The sequence below is a fragment of the Phaenicophaeus curvirostris genome, chromosome 15 (assembly GCF_032191515.1).
Source record: "Phaenicophaeus curvirostris isolate KB17595 chromosome 15, BPBGC_Pcur_1.0, whole genome shotgun sequence".
Classification (NCBI taxonomy): Eukaryota; Metazoa; Chordata; class Aves; order Cuculiformes; family Cuculidae; genus Phaenicophaeus; species Phaenicophaeus curvirostris.
In genome coordinates, this window is record NC_091406.1 from 6185552 (window position 1) to 6202108 (window position 16557).

Genomic DNA, 16557 nt, shown 5'->3' on the forward strand with positions numbered 1-16557 from the left:
GGTATGGTTACAGCCGTAGGTGTATGAACCCCTGCACACTGACCTCACTGTGCTTCAGCTCCTTTCTGTCTGAGCTTCCTCCAACACCTGCTCCACAGAGTGAGTTGGGGGCTCCTGGCATGAGAAGAGAAAGGAGGAAGGGGTTCCCTCTTCATAGAAACATAGAATAACCAGGTTGGAAGAGACCCACCGGATCATCGAGTCCAACCATTCCTATCAAACACTAGAGCATGTCCCTCAGCACCTCATCCACCCGTGCCTTAAACACCTCCAGGGAAGGTGAATCAACCACATCCCTGGGCAGCCTGTTCCAGTGCCCAATGACCCTTTCTGTGAAGATTTTTTTCCTAATGTCCAGCCTAAATCTCCCCTGGCGGAGCTTGAGGCCATTCCCTCTTGTCCTGTCCCCCATCACTTGGGAGAAGAGGCCAGCACCCTCCTCTCTACAACCTCCTTTAATTAAACCCCTTAGTGATGCCCTTAAGCCTATTAGCATTGCAGGCTCGTGTGTATGATTTGGAAGGCGTGGGAAAAATATTTGTGCATAGATTTTCCATTGTGTGGCTCAGAGTGGTGGTCAGTGTGGGAAGGGCCTGGATGCTCCCAAAAGGGATTAAAAAGAGAATGTAACTGGGGCTTCTCAGTGCTTGCCCTCCCCATCTGCTTGCAGCTGGAGCAGTTTGCCTAAAGGATGGTTGGAGTACCTCATCCTGCAAACTGGGGTGCCAGGTCCTGTCCCAGAGCGGTTCCCTGTCCCCTCTGGGCACTGTGCTGCAATGGGGACACTGTGACCTGCGGTGCTGCTGGGATGTGCTGATAGATGGGGATTCTAGCTGGGTTCCTGGCCTCATAAATAGCAGATTATGGGATTTGAAGTGCACAGCATGGACTTTGCTTGGCTGCAGAGTATTTTGAAGGTCCTGGGAGCTCCCACAGAATGATAGGCAGGATGGGGCATTTGACTGACATCCCCACCAGTGACCCGAGCAAGCCACAGCATTACTGGACAGGCTGATGGCCATAGGGACAAAAAAACCCTGAGCTGTGCATTGATGCACAGTTCTGGGTGCTGTGGGAGCATCTTCAGCTGAGCAGATGGATCCTTCCTGGTACACCTTGATGTTGATGGCTGCTCTGGGAGCAGAGCATCTCCCATCCTTTCTTCTTTGGCCCGGTGCAGGGACAAAACTCAGCAGCGTGTCAGTCTCCGTAGTTCCTGAATTTCAAGTAGTATCAGTGTCAAAGCTGGATTGATGTTGGGGATGCTACTGGAGGACTTTCTGGCTTGTTAGAGGGATAAGCAGGTGTCCTTAGCCCCTCTCACCCTCATGCAAATTGAGCAGAGCCCAGCAAACCCAAATCATACACTGCTCCAGCCCTCACTGGGGATGAGAGGGTAAAGCACCCCCTTTAGCCTCATCTTTTTCCATAATTGGCTACTTTTCCAGTAGAGACACAAAATGAGCAGCACCCAGGGAGTCTGAAAAGCAGCTCCTGGTGCACTGTGGGACAGCAGGGTGCTATCTGCTCTGGGACAACAAAAGGAGAGGGGCTGGTCCTTGAGCACCTGTCTCACTCCCCCCTGTGCCTAGGAGGCAAAGAGGCTCCTTAGGCTGAAGGTCCCATCCCAGCCCTGCCAAGAGCTGCTTTCTCCTGAGTCTGGCGAACCTCCCTGAGCAACCTGAACCTTCATAGTGAGCACCCTGCTGAAGGAGCTTGGTTAGGAGAGGATCAAGCAGACAATTTTTGCTGCTGTTACTTGGTCATGAGTTGTTTGTGGGGTTTTTTTGCCTTTGAAACCTCAGCAGCAGGACATGGTCCTAGCTGCTCCAAGCAGGATCCCAGACCCTATGAGCCTCATCTCCCTTTGCTCAGAGATCCTGCCTCTTCAACACAGCCAGGCAGGATTTGCTCGGGGAGAAACCCACCCCATTTCTCCTGCTCTAACACCTGGCATGTCCCCGCACATCACTGAGGTTGCTGTGCAAAGCTGGAGGCTGCCCCACCACCCATCCCCAGAGCTGTGGGGATGCATGGCACAGCAGATGCCCTGGGGGGGCACTGCTCTGACACAACACGCACCCCTGTTTCCCACTCTGGGCACCCTGTGGAGGTGCTTGGGTGAGAGCCAGTCCCCACGTTCATGTTCCCTTCCTGGGTGCCTTGTTCAGTAAATGCTTTCTCAATATGGATCAGTGCAAAGGATGCAAGTGGCTGTTTCAGCATCCATGCTGCCTTGGGAGGGTCGGGGTCTGCCCAGTGCTTGGAGCCCATTGAAACGAAAGTGGGGGACAGGCAGCAAGGTCTCCTCTGGGGCTCCCCTGTTGTGGTTCTGTGCTGCCTGATCCCCATTCTTGCAGTGCACATGGCTCCCACGTGAGATGCTCCCATACCGGTACCCAAACCCACCGACATGAGATTTGGAGGCTACTGCTTCTTACAAACTTGTAATTGTTACAGCCAGCAGCACGTTGGCCTGGTGCAAATACATACACACGCGTGTGCACACACTCTCAGCCCTCAGCTGAACAGCCCTAGGGGAGAGGGCAGCCCAGCACTAGCCCCTGGTGCAGTGACCATCCCACCACACTCCAGTGGAAAGTGTCTGTGTGCATCCAGCCCTAACCTGTGGCCCTACTGCTGTGCTAGCAGCATCTTCCATGGTGGGATGCACGGGGTTGGAGCAGGGAGGGATGTGACTGGCTGCTCCCCTTGTGGGAGGATGCTCTGCTCCATCAAAGTGCACTTCTGGGTGTGCATCTGCCCAGCTCTGGGGGAGACAGTGGGGCTGGTGGTGCTGCTGGGTGGCAGCGGAGGACAAGGAGGTCTTGTTGGTCAGTGGGGGTGTGTCTGGGCAGTCCCTGGGAGCTGTTTGCTGAAGATAGGGAGAGGAGGGGATGGGGTGGAGCCATGACTGGCTGCCCTCCCCAGGCAGAAAGGCAGTTCCAGAGAAGCCCTGCTTTCGCTGGAAATAGCCAGAGGGGGTGGCGCCAGCTCAGACCAGCCCACACAGGAGGCTGAAGCCCAAAATGGGACAGGTTGACACTGTCTATGGCAAGGGCAGTGCTGGAGGTGGCAGATTTACCCAGCTGCACTGGTCCCTCCTGCCCTTTGCTGCCACCTAGGAAAGCCTCTGTGGTCCAGCCCTGGTCATGCACTTCCCAGGGATGCTCCCAAGAGGGTGAGGTACCTTAACAGAACCACCTCCTCAGAGCCCTCTGCAACCTCTTGGCGCTCGTCCCTGTCCTATCCCGGTGACCAACTTGTCTTCCTCTCCTCCGTGCCCCTGGGCAGCACTGATGCTGGTTGTGCTCAGAGCCAAGCGCCTGGTGGGGTTCAGCCCAGTGTGCATCTGTGGGTCCTGTCTGACCCCTTTTACCCCCTAGTAAGGCCCACACAGCCTCCCACCAGAGGAAGGGGTGCAGGAACAGCACGGGGGGGCTGGTCGGGGACCCCTGCAGCCCCACGCGGGCTGGGGAAAGGCAGGCACAAGTGTCCTGTGAAATGCTCCATCTCCCCGGTTGGATGGGGCCACCCCGAGGGCTCAGCCGCCCGGAGAGCCTGCCCTGGCAGCGGGGCGACTGGTGAGAGCAGCCCTGGGCTCCCACATCTGGAGGAAAGCCCCAACAGCCCTTCTGGCAGCGCGTGGTGCCAGCTGGCACCGTGCTATGTGGCGATGAGGGGCACCTCGCTGGCGGCGATGGGGAAGGGGGAGCCGTCCACCCCATTGAGCACGCGGTACAGCAGCTCCTCCTTCTCGCGACAAGCCTGCTCCCGCAGCTGCGCCTCCTTCTCCAGTGCCCCGCGGGCGGCGAGGAGCTCCTCCGACAGCTGCCTGCAGGCAAACAGCACAGAACCGCTGGGCAAAGTGCCCGTGAGCCCCCTCTCCTCCCCACAACGCGCCTGGTGGCACCGCAGGCTGTGGTTTATTCTCCTTGCAGTGCCACCTCTCGCCCCATCAGAGATGCGCAGAGCTGGTGGGCACGTGGGACCAGCACTTACCTTGCCGTGACCAAGTGGTTCTGGGTGCGAACCTGCAGGTCCTCGTTCTCCTGCTGGAGGGTCTTCACTTTCTCCTCCAGCAGAAGGTTCCTCTCCGCCTGGAAGAGGGGTACAAGCCTAAGGAGGGAGCTGGAAAGCACTTCTTAACCCCTTGCTACCACATCTTAGGGGGAAAGTTGGCTTGATGGGAGTGTGCTGATATTACACCCACATCCCCTTCCTGCTCTGAGATAGCAGCTGGGCTCCATCCACTCCAGCTGCAATTTCTGGACACAATTCAAGCGAGGAGAAGAGATGGAAAGAGGAAAGCCCACTTGCAATCCGCCCCCCTTGCACAGACTTGGAACCCACCACAGTCTCCAGGTTCAGCAGCTTCTTGTCCAGGCTGTGGATATACTCGTTCTTCATCTCGATGACGAAGTGCAGGCTCTCCAGTTCCTGCTCCCAGAAGGGGCTGGGGCTTCCGTGCTCCTGTGGGGCACAGGGATGCGGCAACCACTGCGGGGTGAGCACCTGGGGCATCTGCCACGGTTCATCCCCTGATGCATGACCCCGCTGGTCTCAGCTGGGGCACCATATTTCGCTCATCACTTGTATTCAAGAGATCCTAACAGCCCATGAACCTCCCAGGGATGGGGCTTTGCTCCCTCCTTCAGCTCTCCTGTGCCCCTACTGTCAGGGTCCATCAGAGCAGTACCCGTGCCCCTGGGCCAGCACCCGGAGCGTGTCCCCTCCCTGACATCCCTCTGCAGAGGCCACTGGTCCTGTATCTCCCTGTACCTGGATGTGTTTCTTGTAGTCTGTGCTCAAGAGTGACTCCTCCACCCGCTTCATCCTCTCCTGGAAGGACTTCAGCTGGGAATTCAGTGCCTGGATTGTCTCCTAGAGCAGATGGGGAAAAAGCAGGATGGGAGGCGTCTGGGATTTCTTCCTGAGCTGGGGCACTCCGCTAGCTGCACAGGTGGAGGAGCCTGCATGGTCCTCGGGCCCACCAGGGACCAAGGTGGCCTCTGAGGAGCTCAGGGCACCGTGGCAGAGCTAGCAGGTGGCCCTCAAGCCCTTCACAAGCACCCTCTCCCCAGGTATTTCTCCATGGGTACCTGTAAGGCCGCCTGGGACCTGTGATGGGACTCTGCCAGCAGCAGCTTCTCCTGCTCATGCGCTCTCTGGAGCTCTGCACAGGGGACATGAACTGAGCATCACTGGTGCAAGGACACTGGGGCAGTGAGCCCCACCTGAGCTCCACAATGCCATGGAGTGGAGCAGCAGCATCCTCATGACCCCACATGAAGCCAGAGGGGCACCGGCAGTGCTGGGGAGCTGTGGGGATCCCTGCTTTCCTGGCACACACCTTGCAGGGTCACCGTGTGTTCCCTCTTCAGCGCATCGAATTGCTCCTGCAGCTCCACATCTTTTCCCTTTTCCACCTGGGAAGCAGGGAGATGACAAACTCTAAGGTGCTTAAGGTACACAAGGGATGCTCTGGCTCTCCCTGGCCCTCTGTGACTCATTGCCAGACCTGCACCTCTCCGAGCTTCCTAACACCTTCCTTCTCCTGAAGACAGGAGAGCCCAGCCCAGCGTGTGCAAGGTCCATGATCACAGCCTGGAAAGTCCTGGCTGGCCGCTCCCCCCAGCAGCACCCGCCTCTTTGACCAACCTGGACATTAACATCCTTGGCGATTCTCACGGTGCCTGCCTGGCCGGCATCCCGCAGCTGCTCGTCCTCCTGGCCTTGGAGGAGTTTTGTGCTCTCCGTCCGCTCCTCTTGCAGTGCTGCCTTCTCCTTCCCATCCTCGTTGGCTGCAACATAAACGTGGCTGAAACAGCACTGGCTGCATCCTGCTAACCGGGCTACTTGGATGTCCTGGGCTGACCAGCCAGCGCAGTGGCCTGGGCTCAGCCCCTGTCCTCTTCCCACTGGAGAAATACGTCCCTCCCATCTCACTGGTGCAAATCAGCACTAATTAGGATGGTGCTGGCAAGCTCAGAGAGGATGCAGCTTGTTGGGCCTCCTGCCCTGGGAACGACCTGTCTGCCTGAGAGGATGGGATGCCACCATAGAATCACAGAATCACCAGGTTGGAAAAGACCTACCAGATCATCGAGTCCAACCATTCCTGGGATGCCACCGTCTCCGGGATGGCTGCTCACCTGCACAAGTGCCACGCAGAGGCTGCAGCCATCGCCCCCTCCTCCCTGGCACCGGTGCAGGCTGGCCACCCTGGGATCTGTCCTACCACTTTCTTAATATCACACGGAGAAAGCACAGTGAGGGGGAGACACACATTTTCTTCTCACCATTCTCTGTCTTCAAGGCTGTGAGCTCCTGGGAAGCCGATCCTTTCTGCTGCTGGGCTTTTAGCTGTCTCTGGCAGAAAAAGAGGGCACTGGAACAAGAGGGGACAATGGGGGGCAGGTGGCTGCAGCCAGGGGACACCCTGCAGCCAGGGGACACCCTGCAGCCAGGTACCCTGTGCTGAATGTGCTTCAGCCACTCTAAAACACAGGTGCTTGAGCAGCAGTGGTCCCTCCCTGACTCCTTGCCCTCTGCCAGCCCTGAGCATCCCGTGGGTGCGTCTGTGCTGCCTGGCAGGGAGCCCCGAGCTTCTGCCATCCCCCTGTACCCCATATGCTTCTCCGCAGGGCATTGCTAGCAACTGGCTGGAAAACCTGGAGGATGCTGACAACCCACCTTGACATGGTGCTGGTGCAAAGTAGGGTCTGTCAGCAAAACAAGTGGTGGGGGAGAGCATAGAATCATAGAATCACTAGGCTGGAAAAGACCCACTGGATCATTGAGTCCAACCATAAGTCCGTAAGTGGGTCTGGCTGTGGCACATTCTTGCCACCCTCCTCCTGCCCTGTTCCCTGCTGTGCTGGGATGCTCAGGTTCAGCCTGGTCCCTGGCACCTTGCAGCTCTCCAAACACACCCCTCAGCTAGTGCTTTACACAGCTGGGCTTTGACACAGCCTGTGCTGGAGCAGGGGTGAGAACTGAAAAATAACCATAAATCAGAGGCGATGTTGACCCCGTGCAGGGCTGGCAGCAGGCGAGGGCTGGCGGCCGTGCAAGCGATGACCTCAGGAGCACAGGAATGTGCTGCTCAGCCCGGCGTGCTCCTGCACACTCCCACTGCTGACACAGGGCTGATATAACCCAGAGCCGGGAGCTGCCTTCAGCAACACAGCTCCACGGGATGCCTTTCAGCCCTGCACGGGTTTAACTTAGTCACTTGGGGGGGGGAGATTAAAAAAAAAAAAAGAGAGAGATGGATATATTTTTATCTGTTGCTGAAAGATAGAAACAAAGCTTGCTGGCTCACACAGCTCTGCCTCCCCGGTGTGGAACAATCTTGCCCCTGATGCCCAGCACCATCGTGCTTCTGGGCAGGGGTGTTGATGAAGGAATCCACCTGCAGACATGTCGCTGCTCTCCAGCCCCTGGCAAAGCTTCTCTTAAAAATATCGGTCTCTCATGAAACCTACGGGGAGCTGGGGACCCCGCTGTGCCGGCTGCACCGTGGCTTGGCCCCGCTGTCGCAGTGGGGAGGCCAAAATACAGACCAGATTAGGAGGCTTTGGCTTGGGAAAAAAGCGAAGGCAAAGCAAACAGGCGTCCCTGCCTCCGCCACCCCTGCAGCCCCCCTCCTGAAGCTGGAGGGAAGCACAGTTGCCAGAGAGAGCGCAGCAAAACTCTCGAGTCCCTGGGAAGCCACAGCGTTATCTTCCCTTCTATGGCGTGAGCGGCCTCGGCATTGAACGCGGCCCAGGCAGTGGGTGAGGAGGCATCAGGCAGTCACAGGGCTTGTTTTAATTGCCGACACAGCTCGCTTTGCAAATGTGAGGTGCCTGGCTATGCCGCCCTGCCTGCAAAGGGTTTTCGGGGTCCCCAGCCTGCACCCTGCACCCATCTCATGCTGATGTGCATCCCCCCTGCTTCTTTATGTACCCTGTGTGCTGCACTGGGTTTTGGAATCTGGCGGTTGTGGGGTGGATGAGATGGGGCTCTGCAAGCCTGGGGGTCCCACAGGAACCTCAGAACCCTCCCTCAGCTTTTGCTGCGACAAAGCAAAAGCTCCATATGTGGATCATCCTGGTATGGTGGGGCCATACAGCCCCCAAGGGTTTCGGGTGATCCAAACCTTGCTGGGAGAAGGATGCTGGTACCTTCTCCAGGAGAGGCTGCTGAACCTAACCTCATGTGCCTAAACCAAATGACCTCCAGTGCATGTATCCCCCTCACTGGCAAATGCCCAAGGACAGAGGGGCCAGGGCTGGTCACCCCTGGTCACCCCATAGCTTGGACAATGTCCCCAGCATGGATCCAGGGCACTTCCACCTCTCCCTGATGCTCCAAACCCAGCAGGATGTGGCCTCAGAGCCCCTCGGCTGCTCAAGGTGGGTGGCTTGAGACAACTGCACTGAACTCAGAAGTGGCTAAAGGGAGCAATAAGAATGCCAGCATCAGCAGACAAATCTAAATACCTGCCCTGAGGCTTAGAGCAAGGCACCCTTCCTACCTCTAGGAGCAATTAAAATAGTGTCTGGAGCTAATTTTACTTCTAAGCACTCAATTGTGCTTTGAGATGGGAGATCTACAGCCAAAGCCAGGGTCAAAAGTAAAATGTGGCTGAAAACAATGAAAATTTGGAGGCACCTTCCACTGCTACTTCCAGAGCAGCACATGGCACCTGCATCTGTTATCACCTGGTGCACTGTGACAAGGTGGAAGTTGGTCCCAATATCCACTGTGTGCACAAAAGGAAGGCTGGGAATTGCTTCAGCTGGAATGGCTTTGGCTGGGGGAAGAAGCAGCCCAAAATGTCCCATAGGTGCTGGCCTTGGCAGCTGCTTATCCTGTGAGTTCTCAGCATGGAAATATCCGGCCCTGGCTTTGAAGAGGCTCAGGCCAAAAAATACCTTCTAGCTATAAAAAAATGTATCCAGCGTTCCACATATCTTAGAACTAACACTAACAGTCTGGAGCGAAACTCTTTATGGATGGATTAACCAGGATTTGCAGCAGAACCTGAGGCACCTTGAAAGGAGCCAGTGGAGGGGAGCATCCCCAGAGGGGCAGCCCCACGGAGCACAGGGTAAGCCACAGCCTCTGCTTCAGCTTTGAGTGTGAGGTGGGGGTTTGTATTGTGTTTTTCTTCCTCTTTTCCTGTTTTACAAGTATGTTAGGCAATTAAACCACGCCACGTTACCGTGAGAGAACAAAATCATAAAGAGGCAGGAAACAAGCATTTAAATCCTGTCCCTGTTCCTGAGAACAAGGTTTTGCTTTGCGGCTGTGGAGGAGGGGGACAGCATTTGGCCCGTGACCCTAAAACCTCCTCCACAGACCTGCAGCAGATGCTCAGCACCAGCAGAGTACCTGTCTCTGACCCTGCTGCTGGTTTTCCTCAAGTGACGGTTGTGTTTCGAGGTGGCTATCACCTGCCCTGCAGTCAGATCATCGCCACAGCCTGTACGCAAACTCTTCACACCATTGCCAGCTCCACGTTTTGCATCCTGACCTTTCCCTGACTCCCGCTGCTACATATAGTTCCTATATTTCAAAAATAAATTCACCCCAGCCCTGGAAGGCGGCCAAGCCTCAGTGCTGATCTTTTGGGAAAGCGTCTTGGCCTCTCTCACGCTGGGAGCAGGGATGAACGGCGAGCAAGGATGGTGAGAGGCTGAGATGGGTGGATGAAGCTTGGAGGGGAAGGGATCCCCCGGTGTAGTACCTGCAGCTCGGGGCTGCGGCACCTGTGCTGGTGCCTCCTTACTGCCCTGCTGCCCTCAAGCTGGAAGGAGTAGGCTGCCAAGCTGCTTCTCCTGGTGCCTGGGATGCCATCCACCCACAGGACCCAGCCCGGCATAGGCTCCCCAAGGTCACCTCCACCCTGAGAACAGCCCCCAAAACCTCCGAAGCCCCCAGACCTGTGGCAGCTCCCTCGCCCCTGGGGTTTGAGGGCTCCCACCAGCCCCAAGCAACCCCAAGGGACCAGCTTTGCAATTCCACCCATCAGCAGCAGGAGAGTGAAGGTCTCCACCCCACATTTTGGTACCCTGGACGAGAGAACGTGGGCAGGAGCAGCTCGATATCTGCCCTTACTCCTTTTTGCCATAAAGGAGGTTTTCAGAGCTACTTTCGAGTTTAACTCGTAAGTTAGTCAAAGCAACAGGGCCGTTTCTTGGGGCACAAAGGCAGTAAGCAGCACCGCAAGGCTGAGCAGAGGGGAACGGGCAAGAGCAGGAAGGGAGGTGTCTGCGGGCAAATGACTCGAACTTAAATTTCCGCAGTTCGGTAAATGTGCTCTCAACACCTGTGACCTCGGGGCTGCTGTTTCTCCCTGTCCCACATCTCTCCTTGTGAGCTTTCAGAGTCACAGACAAGCCCAGAAGTATCTGATGAGACAAAGGAGAGCAAGTTATTTTTTTTCCATGATGCGGAGAAGAAGCCAAGCCTGCGAGTGCTGTAAATAAAGACACTTGCTGGCTCTTGGGCTGTGCAATCTCTGTGCCTGCTCCCCCCGCACACCCCAGCAGCGGGTTGGGTGATGGTGCTGGGCGGCTGAGTGCTCACAGCTGCTTTGCAAAGGCTGCTGGTGCAGGGGGGCACGGCAGCACCGCGGGGCTTTTCCAACAATCCTGCCTCTTCCACACTCCAGTGACCCCAACCCACCAACACCAGTGTGCACAGAGCATCTGACTATACAAACAACTCCCGAGCCCGATGGCGGGGCGCAAAGACAGCAGGAGCACATCAAATAATAATAATAATTAGCAGCAGATAATTTCTAGACCTAAACTCACCGAAGAGCTCTTCGGTGCAGAACAATCAACCAAGATCTGCTGGGACACAGAGTGTTCCCTTATGGAAGGGGCACAAGAAGGGACGTGGCACAAGGAGGAGGATGCTGTGGGAGTATGGCAGGGATCTACTTGGGGGAATCCATCCCTGTCCTCTGTGGGACCACTGTTCCCAACAAAGCACTGCCACCCCAGACACGGCACCCCTTCTAGTACAGGTTTCCTGTGATGTGGGGGCTCTCCCCTTGCTCCCAGAGGAATGTTGCAGGGTGCAGTGGGGCAGGTGCCTGCTCCCTGGACTCAGTGCTGGTGGGGTGGGGGACAGCTGGGGGGCAGCCGCACTGCCCAGTTCCGCTGCTCCGCTCTGGGCAGGGGGCCCAAAGCGCATCCCCACAGCAGTGCAAGCAGGGCTCTGTGTAAACCCCAATTCCACGCAAACCCCAACCACATGTGAACCCCAACTCCATGTGAACCCCAACTCTGTGCAAGCCCTGGCCCCGCGTGAACCCCAACTCCACACAAACCCCAACCGCATGTGAGCCCCCAACCCCACACAAACCCTGGCCCCATGCAAACCCCAACTCCACAAAAGCCTGACCCCACACAAACCCCAACTCCATTCGAACCCCAAATCCATGCAAACCGTGGCTCCACGTGAACCCCAACTCCATACAGACTCCAACCCCACATGAAGCCCAGTTCCATGCAAACCCCAATCCCACATGAACCCTAACTCCATACAAACCCCAGCCCCACACAAACCCCAACCCCATGCAAACCTTAACTCCATACAAACCCCAACCCATACAAACCCCAATTCCATGCAAACCCCAACTCCACGCAAACCCCAACTCCATGCAGATCTTAACTCCGTGCAGATCTTAACTCCGTGCAAACCCCAACCCATTCAAACCCCAACCCCATGCAAACTCCAACCCCATGTGAACCCCAACCCCATGTGAACCCCAACCCCATGCGAACCTCAACCCCACGCGAACCCCAGCTCCGTACAAACCTCAGCCCCACGCGAATCCTAAATCCATACAAACCCCAAGCCCACGCGAACCCCAACCCCACGCAAACCCCAACTCCACGGGAAGCTCAATTCCTTGTGAAGCCCAACTCCATGCAAACCTTAACTCCATGCAATCCCCAACCCCACGCAAACCCCAACCCCACGCAAACCCCAACTCCATGCAGATCTTAACTCCATGCAAACCCCAACCCATTCAAACCCCAACCCCATGCGAACCCCAACCCCACGTGAACCTCAACTCCATACAAACCCTAGCTCCATACAAACCCCAACCCCACGCGAACCCCAATTTCATACAACCCCAAGTCCACATGAATCCCAACCCCACGCAAACCCCAACCCCACGCAAATCTCAACTCCACGTGAAGCTCAATTCCTTGTGAAGCCCAACTCCATGCAAACCTTAACCCCATGCAATCCCCAACTCCACGCAAACCCCAAACCCACGCAAACCCGAACTCTATAGAAACCCCAACCCCACGCAAACCCCAACCCAGCCCGTACCTTGCCTCCGGTGGGGCAGCAGCGCAGGGCGCTGCCGGAGCCGCCCATGGAGCCGCTCAGCCGCGGGGCTCGGGGCGCTGCATCCCCCGGAGAGCGGCTGCCCGGGGCGAGATGGAACGGGACGGGATGGAACGGGACGGGATGGAACGGGACGGGATGGGACGAGCCGCCCCAGCTGGGGCTGGCAGGCAGAGGGAAAAAAAAAAAAAAAAAAGTCAAAAAAAAAAAAAAGTCCCAGCAGCTGCTGGAGGGCAGCGCCGGGAGAGGGTGCTCTGCAGCCTGCCCGCCCCCGGGACTGGCCCTGCGCACCCCTGCTCCTCTCCACACCGCCGTGTCCCCGCCCCGGGGCCTCTGTCCCGAGCCCAGGCAGGGTAGAGGGTCCCCCTGGCCCGGGGATGCTGTGTCCACGCGCTGGGGATGCTCCATCCTGGGGGGAAAGCGGGGTGGAACCCACCCCAGCACCCTGGGAGGAGGGAGGTGGGGGGCGCAGGCAGGACCCATCCCGGCTTTTGTCATCATTCCATGAAGATTTAGCTTGTGCTGCAGTAGCTGTGTGAAAGTGGTGGGTTTGGGGTATTTTTTATTTTATTTATTATTATTTTTTTTTTTTTTTTTTTTTTTTTTTTTTTTTTTTTTCTGGGAGATGCTCTGCTCTGGGGGTAGGCGTGCTGGCCAGAGGGGGCTTTTAGTGTGGTCCTTATTACCTGGGGGACTACATCCTGGCAACTCACCTCTTGAGCATCCCAAACAAATACCGGACCTGGAGCCAGGGTGTCCTTTTCCAGGAGAAAATCCTGCACTTTGAAAATTTGTCCCAAAGAGGTAGGACACACCTGAATTTGGAAATGTCCTGTCTCGAACTTAATGGGAGGACAGGCAGGTTTCTCCAAATGTTTTTGTTTTAGCGGTTTTTCTAAACGCTGTGAAATAACAGACATTTCTAAATCAAGACACATTCTGACCTGAAAAATCAACCGGTGCCACCCAGGGCTGCTGAAATAGGAGTGTTTCAACCTGGTCACAAGGCTGTGCCGGTATGAAAACACTGCCAGTTTTTGTCAACAAGTTTCTATTCTGACATTTTCCAAATATCCCCTGGGAGAAGTCCAAGCAGCCTGTGGCTCGGGGGCTGCCAGCACACTGGCATTTGGCCACCACTCCAGTACCGCCTGCCCAGCCAGGGACGGGGTGGAGGTGTGTGCTCACCCCATAGTGTGCGATTTGGAGGTGTTTTCTTTCTGTTTTGGTAACCTTGGGAGTTGGGAAATTGTGAAACACCGCTTGGATAGAAGGGTGGGGAAGGTGAGGGGCAAGCCCATGACTGGTGGGACCAGTTGTCCTCTTGGGTAGGTGCTGCTTAACCTGAGTCAAGTTCCGTGAGTCACAGCAGCTTCCTGGCATCGGTTTCCACTGCTCAGAAACCACCGAGAGTGTCTCTGTTCTTATCTGCCCCAGCACTTCATACATGCAGCAAGACTCCTTCCTTGCCTAAGAGCACTCACTTGGGCTGAGGAGATGGTTTTCAGGATAAAAAACCATGCAAGGTGCTGCTCTCCACCTCTCCAGGGTTACTTAATAATCCTGGTCCAGACTTTGGAGGCTGAAGGCGTGCGGAGGCGAGCACATAAGCACATGCACGTTTCTGGATTCGGTTTGCATCGCTGGGGCCCTGACTGGGAACAGAAGCAACTGTGTGGGCAGCTGATGAGGAGCCTGTCCAGCTGCCGTCACGTCTTGCTGGTGCACAAAGGTCCAGCAGTTTGCAGATGTACTCGTGGTAGTTTCTGATTTTACTGGAGATGCACTGGGATGTCGCTGTGCCACAAAGCAGGGCTCTGGGCAGGATTTCTTCTGCTAATGGTGGAGAAAAAACCAGAGGATTTGGTCACCTCAGGCTAAAGCATCACAGCAGAGTTGGGGCTTGGAGATGGGGATGTGCAGCGAGGCCAGCTCCAGCACCCTGTGCCCAACGCTGCTCCTGCAGGCTCTGGCGTGCGATGCTCACCGCGACAGCAACAACTCTGCACTTCCATAAATCACTAACTTTCAGCGAAGGTGACACGCCAGATCATGGTCACGCTTCATCCTTCAGCCTGCAGGCATGTCTGCGAGGCTGCCTGCCGGACGCCCTGCCTGTGCTGCCCCAAAGATTTCTTATTTTAGCTTGATTTTAACAATTCCTCAGTTTCTGCTGTCTTTCCTCTGCAGGCTCCCTGTTAGAGAGATGTCCTATCTCAGCTCTGCTTCACCTCCCTCTGTCCCAACGCGCTGATAACTTGCTTCCTTTGCAGGGCAGCACTTTAACAACCAGAAACTTGTCTGTACATCTGCTTTTAGAGCAAAGCAGGGGCTTTCCAGGGCACTGTAGGGGTGGGATTCGTGGCTGCAACAACTCATCCCCCTCTCCCTAACAGGAGGAGCCTGGGGACCCAGGGAGCGCATGAGGTTGGGGTTGCTGGAGGCTGCTCACAGAAGAGCTAGAGATGATGAGGACCATGGTGACAAGGGGATTTCTGCTCATGTGAAGACAGGAAAGCAGAGGTGGTCTGCAGTAGACCCACCTGGGGCAGCTTCGGCTTGTTTTGAAGTTTGTCCCCGTGTCTTTTTTTGGTGTTATTGTGATCTCTCCCCAGCAGACAGCGGCTGGAGACATCTCAAGGGGTTTGCCTGGAAAAGCGAGCCTAGGAGGGTTTATCTCATGCTTGGCTGAATTGCTGTAAATGGGATAACAGCTGGCCAAACGTTGAGTTAATTTGTACCAATGGTCATTTAAAGTGTTTGCCAAAGCTTATGGATAAGAGAAGTATTTATGCAAGCTGTTAAAGAGTCTCAACTCTCTCTCCAGTTCCAGCTGGTAAGGACTGGGCAGGACAGGGTGGGTAGAAGGTAGTGTCGGTGCCAGCACGTGGCATCCAGTGTGCAGGGTGGTCCCATAAGCACAGATGGGGTCGTTTATTTTTTGGTTTCTTTTTTTTTCAGAAACCCAGTCTAGAAAAAAAAAAAGAGGGGGAGATATTTTGCTGGAAGGCTTTTGTGCGATGAGTTGGCTTGTGGCGATGCCTTGTTGATCCCAGCAGAGCTAGTGGTGTGGGTGGTGGAGAAAGGGTGATTCGTGTTTGGGCTCCTTGGCTCCATGCATCATTTTCAATCTGTTTGTTTTTGTAAGCGAGACCTAATGAAGTCATTAACTCTGTCACCTATCTGTGCTGGCTGCTTTTCTTCAATGCAAATCAAAGATATATAGCCAGATCTGCTGAGACCTCGTGACTTGGGCTTTGTATGGGTGAGATAACTCAGTAAATTGAACCGCAGAGGATTTTGCATGTACTAGAGCCCAAAAAAAAGTCACAGACTATGCTGGTGGGGATATAGATTATGCACGCTTCTCGCTTGAGGCAAAGCAGCAATTTCAAGTCATTCCTGCCCCTGCCTGTGATTCTCCAAGCAAAAAGATGTGGGTTAACCTGTCCTTACAGTCCTTTATTCTCTTTTTTTTTTTTTTTCCCATGGCAAGATCAAGTGGGGAAGGATGGCAATGGGGAAGAGAAACCTTCACCCATGTAGGTTGTGAGAAGCAGGAAAGCACAGAGTGCTGGGGGCTCGAGGTGTTGGGGTTGTGCTTCCCCCTCAGCTCTCAAAGCAGCGCTCTGGCCATGCTCACACCTCTCCCCACACATCCCCATCCCCGTCCCCGTCCCCCAGCTGCTCCAGGGCCTCAAAGTGAAAACTATCCCAGAGGATAACTTTCTGTCCTGCTCCTGGGTGGGAGGAATGGGGCTATTTATTCCTTGCCCTTAAGCCCCCACAGTGGATCGGCGACGCAGTTGTCGCTGCTGGCGTGCGGAGGGGCAGCCGCGTCCGTCACAGCCCCTGCCTGCTCCCACGCCTTCCCTGCACGCTCCCGGCTGGCCTCGCTGCTAAATAAGGATGAAAGGCTAAAAATAGAACAGAGGCAGGGGTTTGGACAAACCAAGCAACCCTTCCCAGGGCCAAAAGCGATACGGGGAGGCCAGCCAGCATCGGTGTGAGAGGGAGAGCTGAGCTGCCTGTGGGGAAGGGTCCAACTCATGGGGCTTGACCATGTTTCAGTGGGGGAAGGTCTGAGACATGCCACGCTTGTGCTCTCTGTGTGCAGTCAGCTCAGGCCTTTCCAGATTTCCACAAGGGAAAACATCTCTTCACCCAAATATATGGGAAAAGATATGGGAA

General features: G+C 55.6%; 1 protein-coding gene across 1 annotated transcript; it reads right to left on the reverse strand.

Moving 5' to 3' along the window:
- Nucleotides 1-3522: 3522 nt before the first annotated feature.
- On the reverse strand, nt 3523-12480 carry CCDC69 (coiled-coil domain containing 69). The gene is made up of 9 exons (XM_069869258.1): nt 12349-12480; nt 6303-6372; nt 5662-5804; nt 5354-5429; nt 5103-5176; nt 4783-4884; nt 4354-4473; nt 4003-4100; nt 3523-3835 (listed from the first exon to the last, which is right to left on the reverse strand). The coding sequence occupies exons 1-9, from the start codon at nt 12394-12396 to the stop codon at nt 3667-3669; spliced, it is 900 nt and encodes a 299-aa protein (XP_069725359.1). The 5' UTR covers nt 12397-12480; the 3' UTR covers nt 3523-3666.
- Nucleotides 12481-16557: the final 4077 nt, after the last annotated feature.

What these genes read in the sequence shown, in the direction of transcription:
- CCDC69 (XM_069869258.1), bottom strand. Translation starts at nt 12,396, where the DNA reads ATGGGCGGCTCCGGCAGCGCCCTGCGCTGCTGCCCCACCGGAGGCAAG. An exon ending in GGTCCCAGGCGGCCTTACAG is followed by an intron (nt 4,885 to 5,102) that starts GTACCCATGGAG and finishes CATCTGCTCTAG; the next exon opens with GAGACAATCCAGGCACTGAA. An exon ending in ACTACAAGAAACACATCCAG is followed by an intron (nt 4,474 to 4,782) that starts GTACAGGGAGAT and finishes TGTGCCCCACAG; the next exon opens with GAGCACGGAAGCCCCAGCCC.